Source organism: Engystomops pustulosus, chromosome 5 (assembly GCF_040894005.1).
Source record: "Engystomops pustulosus chromosome 5, aEngPut4.maternal, whole genome shotgun sequence".
NCBI lineage: Eukaryota > Metazoa > Chordata > Amphibia > Anura > Leptodactylidae > Engystomops > Engystomops pustulosus.
This window is the reverse complement of record NC_092415.1, coordinates 39,381,085-39,397,036: the sequence shown is the minus strand read 5'-3', so window position 1 is coordinate 39,397,036 and position 15,952 is coordinate 39,381,085. Positions and strand designations below refer to the sequence as shown.

At 37.9% G+C, this 15,952-nt stretch overlaps 1 protein-coding gene across 3 annotated transcripts in view; it reads left to right on the top strand.

Annotated features, from left to right (window-relative positions):
• Positions 1 to 1,841: 1,841 nt before the first annotated feature.
• The window catches only part of HNF4G (hepatocyte nuclear factor 4 gamma), a 71,218-nt gene continuing 57,107 nt past the window's right edge, over positions 1,842 to 15,952 (top strand). Inside the window, exons 1-3 of one of the 3 annotated variants that reach the window (XM_072151688.1) lie at positions 1,849 to 1,877; positions 1,980 to 2,028; positions 14,628 to 14,704. In XM_072151688.1, the coding sequence (XP_072007789.1) occupies positions 14,692 to 14,704 (13 nt within the window). In that variant the 5' untranslated portion in view covers positions 1,849 to 1,877; positions 1,980 to 2,028; positions 14,628 to 14,691. Of the gene's footprint in view, positions 2,029 to 14,627; positions 14,705 to 15,952 lie in introns of all 3 variants that reach the window. The other 2 variants (XM_072151687.1, XM_072151690.1) reach the window with 2 other exon arrangements.

The window sequence follows — 15,952 nt, the reverse complement described above, 5'->3', positions numbered from 1 at the left end:
CTCACCTTTTTCTAGATCTTTGCCTGCTGTCCTCTTGCTGTCATGCAACAGGAAGTCTCATTATTTACTTCCTGTTTATAAACACCGGTCCATGGTCATGTGAAATCAGGTGCATGACTCGTTAGCATCATATAGCTTTTGATCTTTTTATAAAGGGGTTATCTGGGTTTTAAAAAATACTGAGGGCCGGGCTGGGGTGGGCTAGTTAAACATAATAAACATCCACTTACCTCGTCCGGCGCTGCCGATGTCCCACACTGCGGTCCGTCTCATCTGTGCGCCAGTTTGTATACAGGGGTGCACAGGGAGCTTCCGGATGGCCGGAAGCTCCCATCCGACACCATCTCTCAGCGCTTACAATGCTGAGAGATAGGGACGGATGGGAGGAGCCGGCCCCATCGCGGACCGGAAGTTCCCCGCGCACGGCTTCTGTGCCCTTGTAAACAAACAGGGGCGCGGATCGAAGGGACCGCGGCGCGGGACATCGGCGGTGCCGGAGGAGGTAAGTACATGTTTATTATGTTTAACTAGCCCACCCCATCCCGACCCTCAGTATTTTTAAAAACCCGGATAACCCCTTTAAAGGATGAAGCTGGCAGGGTAAATAAAGTTCAGAAAAGTATGTAGAAAAGTTTTTTTAACTTTTACACAAAAAATATCAGTTATTCGCTAGAATGTGCTAAAAGGGAACCTGTCATCAGAAATTGACCTAATAAACCACTACCAGTATGTTGTAAAGCAGCGGAACACCTTCCAGTTGATGTTTCTTTCATGTCTCTATGTGGAGGCATCATCCAGAAAATCAACTATGAAGTGAGATGTAAATTGGTTGTATAAAGTCAAGGAAGAGGAGATTCACTGAACACTGAAGTCAAGCTCTCTTTTCCTCAGAAAGCCCCTTCACTGTAATTGATGGTCCTGCATCCAGAGACATCACTAACCAGATCTCCTGAAGTCCGATGCATGATGTGAGTCACAGAGGAAGAGGCGTCCAGAGCTCCTCCTCCTCCTGGACTTTATACAACCAATTTACATATCACTTCAAAGTATATTTTCTGGATGATGCCACCACCCTGCGCCATGAAAGAAACAAAAACTATAAGGTGTTATACTGCCTGACAATATACTGGTAGTGGTTTTATAGGTCAATTGCAGGTTCCCTTTAAAGTGGATAACACCTTTAAGCTATAATCTCATTATGAGCCAGTCACAAATATCCACAAGAACAAGGTTAAGAAACCACTTCTCCTCAAAGATTCGGTGAGATTTCCAAAGGTGCCACCTGCACCTGTAAACCTTTTATGACCTAACCCAGGGGTTGGTCAAACATTTTTATGATGGAAATAACTCTTTAGCAGGTAAATGTGTTAAAATGAGGAAGTTCACAGCGCTCCAGTATAAACCAGTATGTCATATAAAATCTCATTTGCCTATTGCTTTATTTAAAAAAAAAATTCTTTTTTTTTACTTTTATACTTAATTACTTAATTTATTATTGTTCTGTATTATTTTTATATAAATATAATATAATTCATGGCAAACAAATGATTTCTGTCTTGTCTAGTAATGTGCAGTACAATACAGTATTGTCATGCAGTTATCTAATATTGTATTATAAGAATCACATGTGCTCTATTTACAATATGTCTTTAATTTTTTAATTTTTTTTATTTTCTATACCTCAGCCATAATCTCCCCAACCTGCCGCCTAAGTGATCTCTAAACCAGTTTCCTAAAAGAAAGAGTGAGCAATACTGGTAGCTTTCATTTTCCCTGCGGTTTACTACAGTAGTTACTGTTTAACATCCCCACCCACGTTTTTAGTTTGTTTAGTAAATCGATCTGATGGTAGGCAGCCCTGTCGCCATTGAGTAAAGGTAATATTCTATAGCATATGGTAGAAACGCATGCAGTGATAGCAGGCTGTTTAGGAAATTTCATCCAGAAACGCTGACAACATTATTCTTTATCCTGGGAAGGAAGTAAATTGTGAACATGACGTGTTTTGTGATCAGAAGACGATAAAAGGTTAGTGAAAAATCTGAAAAACTTAGAATTCTAAAGGCCTAACCACTTGCTTTTCGATATGTTGTAGAATATTCATGAAATGCAATTTGGTGTTTATCTAAATGAGATTTCGTTAGATTCTTTCTTCTGTGATAATCGCACCGGGGAGTCACATGACTTCTGTGATACTCTTTCGTTGGCGTCATTGCCAGAATGTTTTTGTCCTTTCCGTATCGAGGACTGTACAAAGTGCACTGACTGTTAACATGTGAACGGAAAAAAAAAAATCCAAATACAGGCAGTCCCCGGGTTACGTACAAGATAGGGTCCCGAGGTTTGTTCTTAAGTTGAATTTGTATGTAAGTCGAAACTGTATATTTTATAATTGAAGATCCAGAAAAAGAAATTTTGGCCCCAAAGACAATTTGGAGTTTAAACATTTTTTTTGCTGTAATGGGACCAAGGATTATCAATAAAGCTTCATTACAGACACCTTACAGCTGATTATTTTAATCTGGGACTATAGTAAAGCATTCAGAAAGCTTCACCAGAGGTCAGAGGGGTCTGTCTGTAACTTTGGGTTGTCTGTAAGTCGGGTGTCCTTAAGTAGGGGACCGCCTGTACTTTCATTTTTTTTAAATGGTTTTGATTTATTTGCAAAATGTTTCAAAATTCAAATTACAGAATTAAAAGGTAGAACATTTTTGGAAAAATATTTATAGAAACGTACATTGTATAAGTGATTGTCATGGCTATGAAGATTTGGTCCTGATTGGAAAAGCTTTCCAATATTTAGTACTCATTGAAAGAAAAGTGTGCATGGATATTTGTGACAGTGTGAAAAATCTTTTGCGTAGAAGGTCATTTGCATAGTGGGAATTTATGTTCTAGGTCAAAGGCATAGAGAACTATTTAGTTCACTGTTTATCATGTTTTATATGCTTTTACGTTTTGTGCAAAATATTTGCTATTTTTTCTTAGAATCTAAGGCAACTCCCTGCTCACACAGAATCAGGAACACCCTCTAATAGAATGTTTACACTTTTACAAGCTCAGGATGTTCTGTAGAATTCAATGTATCAAGACCCCGATCTGAAATAATACTACAAAGAATATATTTACATATTTCATTATGTCAACTATATTGTTATCAGGCATCTAAATGAGAATGATGGGTTTAGGGTCAATAAGATACGGTGATATATTCATGCGTTCAGGAAAAAGTTGACTCACAGACGGAAGTGAAAAATGGACAATGGAAGAGACAGATTAAAGTCCATATAGGCCTCCGGATATAAACATTCCATGAAGTGTCCCAACCTTTTTGGAAAATCAACAAAGAAGAATAGCATAGAAAAAGCACATTACACTTAGGTAGTAAATGTCAAAAAATAGTAAAAAAATATTGCTACTATCATTGGTCCATCAAAAATAGTAAAATAGTATAACACTATTAAGACTAACATGTAGAGATATAAAGGGAATTATTATCATGCCACTGTTTGAAGTCTTTTTTTAAGAACAGTTTTTATTTTTTTTTGACAACCAATAAATATTTACATACATTTACATACATATATTTTTGTGGCAAGGGATCCAAAATATCTGCGATGGCCAAAGTGCAAATTATTGGGATAAGGTGACATAGTATTTCTGCTATTTCACTTTATTGTTAGATCTTATTTTAGTCTTTTTTAGTCTTTTTTGAACTTTGACTTAAAGAAAAATTTCCAGCAGAATTAGCTAAAATAAAGTAGTGTCACTTACAAAGTCCTGTGGGTGTCCTCTGCCAGCATCTGCTACTCATTTTCTTTTTAATAAATTTCTTTTGGGAAAAAAATGTACCTTTAAAAATATGCTAATGAGCCAGAGGGGCTCTGGCCAGGACACCACCAGAGCCCCTTTGGGCTACGTCAGCTCACGCTTGAACCCAGCAGTAGCCCGGTGATGGCACCGGTCCTCTAGGAGGGCTGTAAGAGGAGGGGAATTAGGGCTGCTAAGGGTATGCATTAGTGTAAGCTGATGAAGCCTGGAAGGGCTCGAGTGATGCCTTCTAAGCCCCTTTTGGTCATTAGCATATTTTTAAAGTACAATTTAAAAAAAAAAAAAGCCTTTAGAAAAAAAATGTAAAGAATAAGCGGGCAGAAAATACCCACATGACCTTGTTAGTGACACTGCTTTATATTAGTTTATTCCACTGGTACATTTCCTTTAAGATCTGCCGGATTTATGAAAAGGCTAGCAATGCCAACTTTATCATCAAATTGTAAAAACTGGTATGGGTGAGTGGTATGTTTTTGTACAAAAACACCTTAAAATATTGCAAAGGCCAAACTCTAGACATTTCACTCATCACTACATATACATGGTTCAGTAAAAGGATTGTCAACAAAGAATATTTGCAAAAAATAACAAACATACAGAATCATTACTTTTTTAAATATAAAAAGTGATTAAAAATGTTGACATTTTATGATTTGTGCAGTAAACAGGATACTTCTATGACAGCCTGAACTTACCTCTAACTGCTGACATTGAGGACAGCCTCCCTTCAGCTGATGCCTATAAATGTTACTGGCTTAAAATTGCAATGTGTTTGAGACATGACTTAAAGGGATATTCCCATCTGGGCATTCACAATTAATTTAATTCATTTGCCATATATAAAGATTTCTTCAATTGGATGTTATAAAAAAAAATGTTCCTGTGTGCAGATAATTTCTCATAAATGTAAACAAGATGGCTTCCTCGGATATGACCACCGCACACTCTGGCAGCAGTGGCCAGACATAGACTATTAAGCCCTGCCTGACCTCCTGGAATCATTACCACAGGACAGCTGTGGGATATGCAGTATCTCCCGGACATTTCATATACAAAAACTTGTGTTTCTTTGTGCAATCACTCCAGTAGAGGTGGTCGTATCCAAGGACTCAGTCTTGTTTCTAAGGGACCATATGATTTCATTTATGAGAAATTATCTTCACACAGGTAAAAAACATCTAATTGAAGAAATGTATATATATGGCAGATTAATGAAAGTGAATGTGAATGCCCTGACGAGAATACCCCTTTAAGCTTAAGCCTCTCGGTATCAGAAACTTCAGCCTAGTGTGATCGGCACAAGCTCATCTGTAAGGACTAAAAAGGCATTAAAAATTATGCAAATGAGCACTAGGGGCTCAGGGCTCAATTAAATGTTATGTTATGAGTCTGGAGCCACCAGGTTCATTTGCATAATTTCTAAAGCCATTTTTTTGCAAAAACAAGGGCATAAAAAAACTAAAATAAGAGCAGATCTGCCCGATAGGGCACACGTCAGCATGTAAGTGTGATTGGTTAAAATCCTTGATCCTGGTGGTAGCTTTAACATCACACACACTTTACAGCAAAATGCAGTTAGTGGTGACAGTGAATAAGATTGTGGGATGTATATGGGTTACTATAACAACCTGATGTTGGAACCCAGAGATGCTACACCACTCCTGATTATACGTCTTCCATTGACACTAAAGTTATTATGGCCCCTGTTATAAACATGTTATTTTTCCTGTACCATGAATGGTGAAAAAAACATTGATGCCATTAAAAACCAAAATCTGTACTGCAAAAATCTGCAAAAGGAATGGCTCTTAGTATGTAGCAAAACCAAATAATCTACAAATTATCTCAAAAAGACCATTAAAAGTGAATTCTCTATAGTGTGATGTTTGTTTTGATGTATAATAGGAATTATTTGGGGTAAACAAGGTGACTTTGGTGATGTTATGCAGAGAGTGATTGGGGGATTATTTTTGCAAATTTGTTGTGAAATATTAACATTAATTTTTATATGTGTGCTCCATGATGTCATTAAGGTTACCTTGAGTACATTTTTTAAAATTAAAAAATTAGTATTTTTAATAACAAGGTTTCCACTGTAACTGCGGCATGTAGAAGAGCCACAGTTACGGGGGAAATGACCTTTTTGGGGCAGAGCTGTACTAGGTCTGATCACACTCAGCAGCTCTGATTAACTCTTAGCTATCAATGGCCCCCTTTTTGTTTGGTGCACCTTTAACATGGGGCCTGCAACACAATTCTGTTGCATAACTTAAAGACTATGAGGATGAGGGGGTGACACAAGAGCTTACAGTCTATGAGGATGAGGGGTGACACAAGAGCTTACACTCTATGAGGATTAGGGGGTGACACAAGAGCTTACAGTCTATGAGGATGAGGGGGTGACACAAGAGCTTACAGTCTATGAGGATGAGGGGGTGACACAAGAGCTTACAGTCTATGAGGATGAGGGGGTGACACAAGAGCTTACAGTCTATGAGGATGAGGGAGAGACACAAGAGCTTATAGTCTATGAGGATGAGGGGGTGACACTAGAGCTTACAGTCTATGAGGATGAGGGGGTGACACAAGAACTTACAGTCTATGAGGATGAGGGGGTGACACAAGAGCTTACAGTCTATGAGGATGAGGGAGAGACACAAGAGCTTACAGTCTATGAGGATGAGGGGGTGACACAAGAGCTTACAGTCTATGAGGATGAGGGGGTGACACAAGAGCTTACAGTCTATGAGGATGAGGGAGAGACACAAGAGCTTACAGTCTATGAGGATGAGGGGGTGACACAAGAGCTTACAGTCTATAAGGATGAGGGGGTGACACAAGACCTTACAGTCTATGAGGGTGTGACACAAGAGCTTACAGTCTATGAGGATGAGGGGTGACACAAGAGCTTACAGTCTATGAAGATGAGGGGGTGACACAAGAGCTTACAGTCTATGAGGATGAGGGTTGACACAAGAGCTTACAGTCTATGAGGATGAGGGGGTGACACAAGAGCTTACAGTCTATGAAGATGAGGGGGTGATACAAGAGCTTACAGTCTATGAGGATGAGGGTTGACACAAGAGCTTACAGTCTATGAGGATGAGTGGGGACACAAGAGCTTACAGTCTATGAGGATGAGGGGGTGACACAAGAGCTTACAGTCTAAGAGGATGAGGGGAGGAAAGAAGAGGTGACAGAGCTTATATAATAGTCCAGCCATTTGTGTAAGGGAATAGAATAAAAATAATTTAACAAATAAAAATGCTGCCGCTTGAACACACATAAAAATAAATAAATAAGTAAAATCATGCACATGTAAAATGTCAGTGTGTCCCAAAATGTCCAATTTAATAAAATAGAAAAACAATTATTCCTGGTAACGAACGAACAGAATACAGCACCTAAATGAACCAAGACCACTGTTTCACCATTTTTCTCTTCTATCGGCCAGTGATCTTAGATTATTTTCTTTCTTATTTCTAACCTCTCATCACATCTCCAGGACTTCACCCGAGCTGCACCAATTCTCTGGAATACCCTTAAAATCTCACTTATAACCAATTTATTTAGGCAGCCTATCACACTTGCTAACTGCATGAAACTTCAACTCTCTCTTTATTAACCAATTCATTGTACTCCCCCTGTCTTGTATCCAGAAAATGCCAGGTACCAAGCCCCAGGCTTCTCTGCAGTCCCACTGACTTTGGACTATGTATATAAGATGGCGGCTAATGGCTAGAAAAACTTGAGTATCTAGTAACAATGACAATACTGAAGAAAATAGAACATTCTGATTATATACAGAGCTGAGAATCGTGTATGTAGAAATAATAATACAATACAATTCAAACAATAATAATACCTATTTTACATGTGTCTTATGGTTCACATTTTTAGTGTTGTGATATAGTTATTTTATATAAAATGTATGTTTGAATTTTTCAGTACAAGTGTTGGTCATTTATCTGATTTAACTAACAATGACTATTGTGTAGAAGACACTACTTTAGAAAATGGAAATTGTGGGGGTGGGTGAGGACTTGGGTATCTCCAAACCAGGTTGCATGTGTCATGCAGTTAATAAAATGTTTGCTTAATGATGTGGTTATGTGAAGGGGCAATAAAATCCATTTTCTCTTAGCAGCAACAACTAAAAGACAGTGTTAGAAAATAAATGGAAAATGCACAGACAGATGAGATATCACTCCGGAGGAGAAGCTCGGCTGCCGTGTGATTCAGTTACATAGTAGAATCGGTCATGATGCAGAGAAGGTGTTGATAGAAAATTTTGTGATATAAGCCTCACTGTCATTAAAACTGGACTTCAATTTTCTAGCATTCTAGTTTTTCATAGTATTGACAAAAATTGACATGAAATATAGTAGAAATGTAGACATTAAATTAAAAATACCCAGATAAAGACAACCGTACCAAAGCATTTCCCAACCGATTCCCAATCTACCAGGTCTCTACCAGTCCCTCGGGACACTATACGGCAGGGGCATAGGGTAGAGGCTGGCCGGGCTTGGGTACCTGCAAGATCCTGATTTCATAAGACATGAGATTTGCCTCCGATTGTTAGATTCTTCTCCAATATTTAATATTTGACACTTTAAACTTGTGTTATGATAGATGGGTATAAGTCATACTGGACTCCAAGGTTTTTGCCTTGGTGCTCTCCATAAAAGAAACAATACTCCCCATTACTCTAAATCTCTCCAAACTGCAACTTAAATATAAGTTTAAAGCACATCTACCACCAGAATGAAGGATTGTACACCAAGCACACTGACATACTGGTCTGTGCCCCCTCTGGCAGAATCTGCTCATCTTTTAGCTTCTTATGCACTTGTTTTTAAGGCAAGATGTAAAAATTTTGCAATCGACATCTATTGAGCCTGGAGCCCCTTAGGTTAATTTGCATAGCTTTTAAAACCTTTATTTTAATAAGAACACGGCCTTAAGAAGCTAAAAGAATACCAAATCCTGCCTGAGGGGGCACACACCAGGATGTCAGTGTGCTTGGTTTACAAACCTTCATCCAGTTGGTAGATGTCCTTTAATATAAATTTACTATAATCTGGGAACTATATATTTATTACATTTGTATGGATGCTGCATAATTCTAGAATTGATGTATAATAGAGCAGTTTTTAAAGAAGAGAGATAGACAGTTGTCATTTACTGTACTTTACTGTACTGAATTTTATAGTTTTGTATCATTCTTTATTGCGCGAGAAGCAGTGAATTTGCATTACTGGTTTGCAGTTGTTAGATTTTTATTTAGTTAAAAAAGAGGTTAAGCTGCTATACAGCGTTTTCCTGAGGGTGTTTATAGACTTTGATCTGCCTCTGCTCATGAGGATTAAACCTGATCATTTCAATCCAAAAAATGGTTTGGTCCAAAGGTTTATTTCTACAATTGTCTGTGCCAGAGGTATACTTCCAGAGAATTTTGCAGTCTACACCTCCAATACAAGTATTCTACCATAAAGCCAGATGATTTGATAATAGGAACCCTATAGCCCCACTTGTTGAACACTTGAAGGTATTGGGTGATTTCAAGGAGCGACCATTTATTGCCTCAGACCGAATGGGTGCAAATGTCAAGCAATGAGGGTAATTAGTGTACAGATACAAATAAAATTGTTACTTGTATTCCTAAAACTTTAGAGAAGTCCATCGAAAACAGGGCAATATTAGTTTCAGGGTGGTTGAAATTATACAATTACAATGATAAAAATGCCCTTTTCTTTAACTCGTCCCCACCCACCCACTATCAAAAGCCGTTAGTGGACATCAGTGGGTGCGGGTACCAAGACTCAAGCGCCGTCTTTTGATTTTGCTATAGTTTCTCCTGCTTCCTTGCTAATCATAGGAGCAGGACCTGATCTCCGAATGTCAGGCACAGCGGGATACCCTAGGGCAGTGGTGGCGAAGAGCACTCCGAGCTCTTTCTATGGGCACCCGGGCCATTGCCCCAGCACACCAGACAGGACTTAAAGAATTTTCCTGTAGTTCCAAGCAACTTCAAAGATGCTGCTTTCAGTGATGTTTTAAAGTGACTTACTTGGGTACCTGGGACTGTAGGAAGAGGGAGAATGTGTAGGCAGGGCCTAATTATCTCTGGAGGACTTTCTGCTGGCCCCATGATTCTCTGTGTACAGAGGGACACTGGAAAGAAGCTACAATGATGAAAATTTTCTACTGTGTTTTTGTCCTCATGAGGCCAATATGATTGAATGTTGTTGAAGAACAGGAAGCAATAAGACACTGTTTTCATTTATGGTTGGCACCTCGTGATAAATGAAGGGGATTTGGGTTTGCAGCTTGGGCACTCGGTTGCTAAAAGGTTTGCCATCACTGCCCTAGGGTAAAGTAATAAACCACTTCTGCATAAGTGGCATTATGCAGCAAATAGCAGAGTTGGCACTGCCACAGGCTCTATAGACGTTATTGCTGGGTCTGCAGACATTAGCCTGGGTATTAGCTCTAACCAGACTCTAATTTCCCTCCACAGGGAGTTATTTTCCTCTGATAGATACCCCAATTATCTTGGAATGAAATAAAAAAAAAAAAAGGAAAAATGAAAAAAAAAAAACTTTGGAAATGTTCTCCAGGGGTCTTTTATGACTTCATGGGTGACATATAAAGTTAAAAAATACACAAACTGAAAATATTGCATGCAAAAGTATAAAAAAACATTAAAAACATTGCCATAGACATGAGACTACATATGTTATACATCAAAACAACACAAAAAATTCATTTAGAATGGTTTAAAAAATATATACTGATATATATATATATATACTTTACTAATAATGAATAAACTCCTATAACCTTTTTTTTTTATTAGCCCTAAATAAAACGCCCCAAAAAGGGTTATAAGGTATTGCCCCCCCCCAAAAAAATAAGAAGTTATAGCCCTTGTGCCAATAAGAATGAAAATTTGCTAATAATGCCCTGGTCATAAAAGCCTTTAAGTCCTAGTGAGAACGGGATTGAGTAGAAAGAGGAAATAATATTCAAAAATATCACTGATAAGATAAGCTTTAGGGCAAACTAAACATACACAGGGTCAGTCTACTATCCAAGGCAAAAAAGTAAAAAAAGCTGATTTCTTTAAAGGTTTTTATTTGCCAACCTCAGACACAGGCTCGCTCCATAAAAAGCGTGTTGACTCTTCCCCATAAATTATAGTCAGGGTGTGTTTATTGTATACATTCTACATGACCATTCCCCACCCACAGTCACCCTCACACACCTCGAAGAGCACACACAACCCTACCTAGAATTTCCGAACTGCATTTCAGGACCTATTTATTAAGAACTCAAAATAGAACATTGTTTTTTTTTTCCCTATACTCCGGCCCCTTCCGCAACACACAGAGAAAATAAAATATTTAATCCAAAGCATTATCCAGATTATACACAAACGTGTAATTGTATCATGTCAAGAATTCCTGTGCTGGTGCGGCTGTAGATATGTGTTATTCTAGTGATATATTCCCTTCCACAATGGAGCATTGATTGCTTGTGGGCTCCAGTTTATTATGCTCTGAAGTTCATTGATCTTCGCGGAGCTTAAACAAGCTCTTATTGGTTTTCGTTTACTGTTTAGTTACATATTTTAGAATAACATTCAAGTCACCTGCGCCCTATTTACTCCCCGGAGGAAAACAGCTCAAAAGGGAAAAAATAACAACACACACACACAGACTTTCTATTTCTATGTCCTTCTTACTTTCTTTCTTTCTATTTAGCTATGCGCCTTGTTTCTTGTATTTTTTAACTTCTCACATTTGTTTTCTTGTTTTCTTTATCTCTGTCTTTTCATTCCTTCTCATTCAACTCTCCTTTACCCTTTTCTACCTTCTTTTTCCATTATATCTCTACATCTCTAAATATTTCACATGTTTTCTTAACCTATTTTACCTTTTATTCTCGTTCCTTAGTTTTTTCTCTTTTTTTGTTCTCTCCCTCCATCTTTTTTTTTATTCCATTTCATCTTCTGTCTCTTTTATTTGCCTGTTTTCTTATTTTATTTTATCTTATGTATCTACCATTCTCCTTCTATTTCTTATTCTCTTTTTGGGGGTCATTTATGTTAGTCTTATGCACCTTTATTGGTTGTATTTTAGTGACGTTTTGAGCGCATTGGGGTATTTGCGCCATTTTTTGCACCTTTTTATAGCAGTTCACCAGAGTTCACTGGTAGAAGTTTCCTGGTTTGCGACTAATTTGTCTTTGTGTTTCTTCTGCTTCCAGATGTTTGCGCTTTATTTAACATTGATTGGCATCTATATGGGCGCAAATAATTGCACAATAACACCCAGTCCAGACCATGCTTAGGAAAGGCCATGGTATGATTTGTGCAGCAAAATTGCGCCTTTTTTAAATTTGTGCAAAAAAAACCATTTGTTTGACAAAGACAACAACAAATGAGGTGCAAAAAATAGACTAGCAAAAGGCACAAGAATAGCTCAGGGAAGAGAGAAATAAGATAAATGACCCCCTTTATGGCTAAATCTACCTTTTGTTGTCTTTCTTTCCTTCCATTTCTGCAACTGGAGTTCATAAGCAGTTTGTACCTTATAAAGCTGCAGACAGTATTTAGTATTGGCCCTGGAGATAAGTGTTAATACCTTTGTGTTTTTTCTAGCAGCAGCAGGACTGTAAAAAAATCAATGTATATTACAGGATTATATCTTGAGTTGGTGTGTGAGATCTCTTACTATACATAGTACAGCTCCTTTTTTTCTGCTATCAGACACTAATGCTACAGCTTCTGTTTGAATACTACAGTAGTTACTGAGGATGTGAAGCTGTATTGTGTTCAATAAAGAGATCTCACACACCAGAGTTCTCAGAACAATCTCAGAACCAGCTACAATCCTGGAATATAAATCTATGTTCCACAGTGCTACTAACAACACACACACAAAGGTGTGATCACACAGAACTCCAGGGCCAATACCTAACACAGACAGATAACATTTAACTTTCATCTGACTTTCTGCCAGTTTCAAAGCAGTATAGTACAACAGAATTACATGCTTTAGATCATTACATATATGTATTATTGTGCTTTGATTGTTGCTGTAGTGCCTTATATTATGAATTACGGTGTATATATGCTGTACAAGATTCAGTAAACATCATAAAATAAATGTGTTACTTAACAAATTGTTAGTAAAGACGATAACAAATTTAACATTAGTTTAATATGGAAATTGTGGCATAAATTCTTGCTACATTTAGGGTATATCAGCTAAGGATACAGACTGCTGGGCTTTGTAGTGAGAATAGTATCTGTAACACATGGAACCGGCTTCACTCCCTTTTCTGTCCCAGTAGAACTGTTCAGGGATACTATAGTGATTAGATGTGCACTGCACATATGTAATATAGACTAATTCATTCTAAATACTGAGAGGTATTTTTGGTTTGAATCTTTTCACAGCTGTTACTGGATATAATAGTTTCCTCATTGCTGACCCTTTGCCTAAATGGTGACAATGCTGCGCAGCCACCCATTTATCACCCTCCGTCATGCTTCTTGGCCAGTGAACTGATTCATCACACAGTCATACTCAAGATATCACGTGCACGTTCCAGAATATTCATAAACATGTCAAATAAATGCTTCAAACACTTGTTATATGCCGTAGATTACCCCCGTGATGTGAATATGTTTCAACCATACACAACAACCTGTAGTAGCTTACATCATATATAGTACATACTAAATGCTGTGTTATTTTACTCCTTCAGAATACATCTATTTCCATTTATTATATAGTTCTTTTTTTTTTTTTTTTACTTCAAAGACCTTTAAAGGAAATCAAAAACCATCATGGATTAAGCAAAAGCACTTACTCATAGATCCATGTACTATAACTGTGATAATCATATTATATTTCTTATCCATGGCCTCCTTCCTTCTGAAATCAACTTTTAAAATAGCAAGAAGGTCTCTGGGGGTAGTTACAAGAGCCCCTCCATTCTGTAGCTTCACAGTCTGTTACACTATCTAGCCCTCTGCTCCCTCACCATTTCCCCTCTCCCTCTGCCTGATGTCATCTCACCCCAAGGGAGGGATAAGTACTCCAGCACAGTGTTACAACTTGTGAATCTGCAGCAAGGATGAGCTTTGATAAAACCCCTTAGAGCCCTTCTGGCTCATTATCATAATTTTAAAAGTTGATTTTAGAATTAAGGAGGCCATGGATAATAAATATAAGAAGATTACCACAGTCACGGTGCCTGGATCTATGAGTAAGTGTCCCTGGTTTATCATGCTGGATTTTGATGGTAGATTTCCTATAAAGTTCTTGCCCCTATACACATTATTAGCACAGATTCTGTGTTTCCAATAAGCCACGGAAGCTTAAGCAGTCAGAATGAGTGTTATCACCAATCCTCGCTGGTAATAGAAGTCCGCTGTATAACAAAACTGGTGACCACCTCAAATTTTGCTTTGTGCATCGCTGTGTAATCTGTAGGCACTATATAAATAAAGAATTATTATTTTTCTCAAAACCTTTCCCTGAATATTAGCCAATTACAGGTTGTCCCTATGTTGCATCTGTAAATTAATGTGCTGGAAGCCAGGAGGTTTTCAGCAGTGCCACTACGGGAGATACAAGGAAACTATGGACATGCAAGATCCTCAATAGGCGACCAAAAATTACAAAATTACTGCTAGAACATCATCAAATACTGTTACTGCCGAAATATGAAAATAATTAATAACTATTCTAACCTATCCTGATATCATATGTTTTCAGACTACATGCAACAAAGCTGTGCGAGGTATGAGCATGACACCTAAGGACCCGCGGAATATACTGAATGCCGGACCCAGGTAAACTATCACTCCGAGTACATCCCTCTATCAATATCCCTCTATAAGTATTCTTCCAAACTGTCTTTAATGTTAAAGCCCTTTAAGGGGCTGTTCCAAAACAAGAATCTTCTTATCTTGAGCATATAGATGCTGAAATGTGGTATAATCTGCAATAACTATGGAAAGCTGACTGAACAACATTACCTACTCTACTGAAGGATGATCAATTTTTTAAACCCAGAAGACGCCTTTTATGTATAGTAAATTAATTACTTTTATTTTGCATGTCTTTATTTTCCAACAAGGTATTAGTCAGAAAGTGGCTCCCCCCACAAATGTCCTAGTAGAAAATATAGAAAGGGGTTGTGATGTGGATAGGGAATGTACAACCAAGGGGAAAGGTAAGGACAAACACAGACAGTGAGCCCTTACTAAACACCAACACAAGTGTCCCTACCTACTTGCCATATTCTAGAAATTGACTAGTCTGACCAACCGACATCGAGACCAAACAGAAAACCAACTAGCAGAGGGGGAATGTAAATGGAGAATTCATCTGTCCATCAAAACAAGCTGAACCATCTGCAGCCCAGAACCACTTTAGCAGGATACAGACGGGTGTGGTAGAATCCAATGTAGACAGCCAGGAGTGAAATAGGGAAGTGTTCAGACTATAAGACAGATTGAAAACTAAGTACAAAATCATAGTCAGTAGCATGCTTTAACTGATAATAAAGCCAGACCTGGCACATATGTTACAGGGTTTTCAAGTTAGGAAAACCTATCAAAATATTTAATAGAATAACTGACAAGATTGAACTTTCTCAAAAGAACAACAATGATTTCCCTACCAATGCTTTGGGGCCCATAAATAGGTTGCGTAAGTTTAGAAAGTAAATAAATAGCAACCCATAAGAAAGCTATAAATAGTTTTTTAAGATAGATGTATGACGGAGTGGTCACTGGCCACTCCCGTGGGACACTGATCTACAGAGAAAGTAAAATTTTCAACTACCGTATATACTTGCAAAATGGATACATTGACTGCGGTATTACTAGAGGCATCGTATAAGTGCCTGCGTATTCTGGTTTTTAGGGTGTTCGTCATACACCCTACATACTGTAGGTTACAGGAAGTGCAGGTAATGAGATACCTGCAGACCGTTTTTTCTTTTTTTCTTCCATACATGTTTCCCATGTGGGATATATTCCTGCTTTTAAAATTGTAAAAATAAACCTTGAAGATTTTACAATACTGCAATCTGA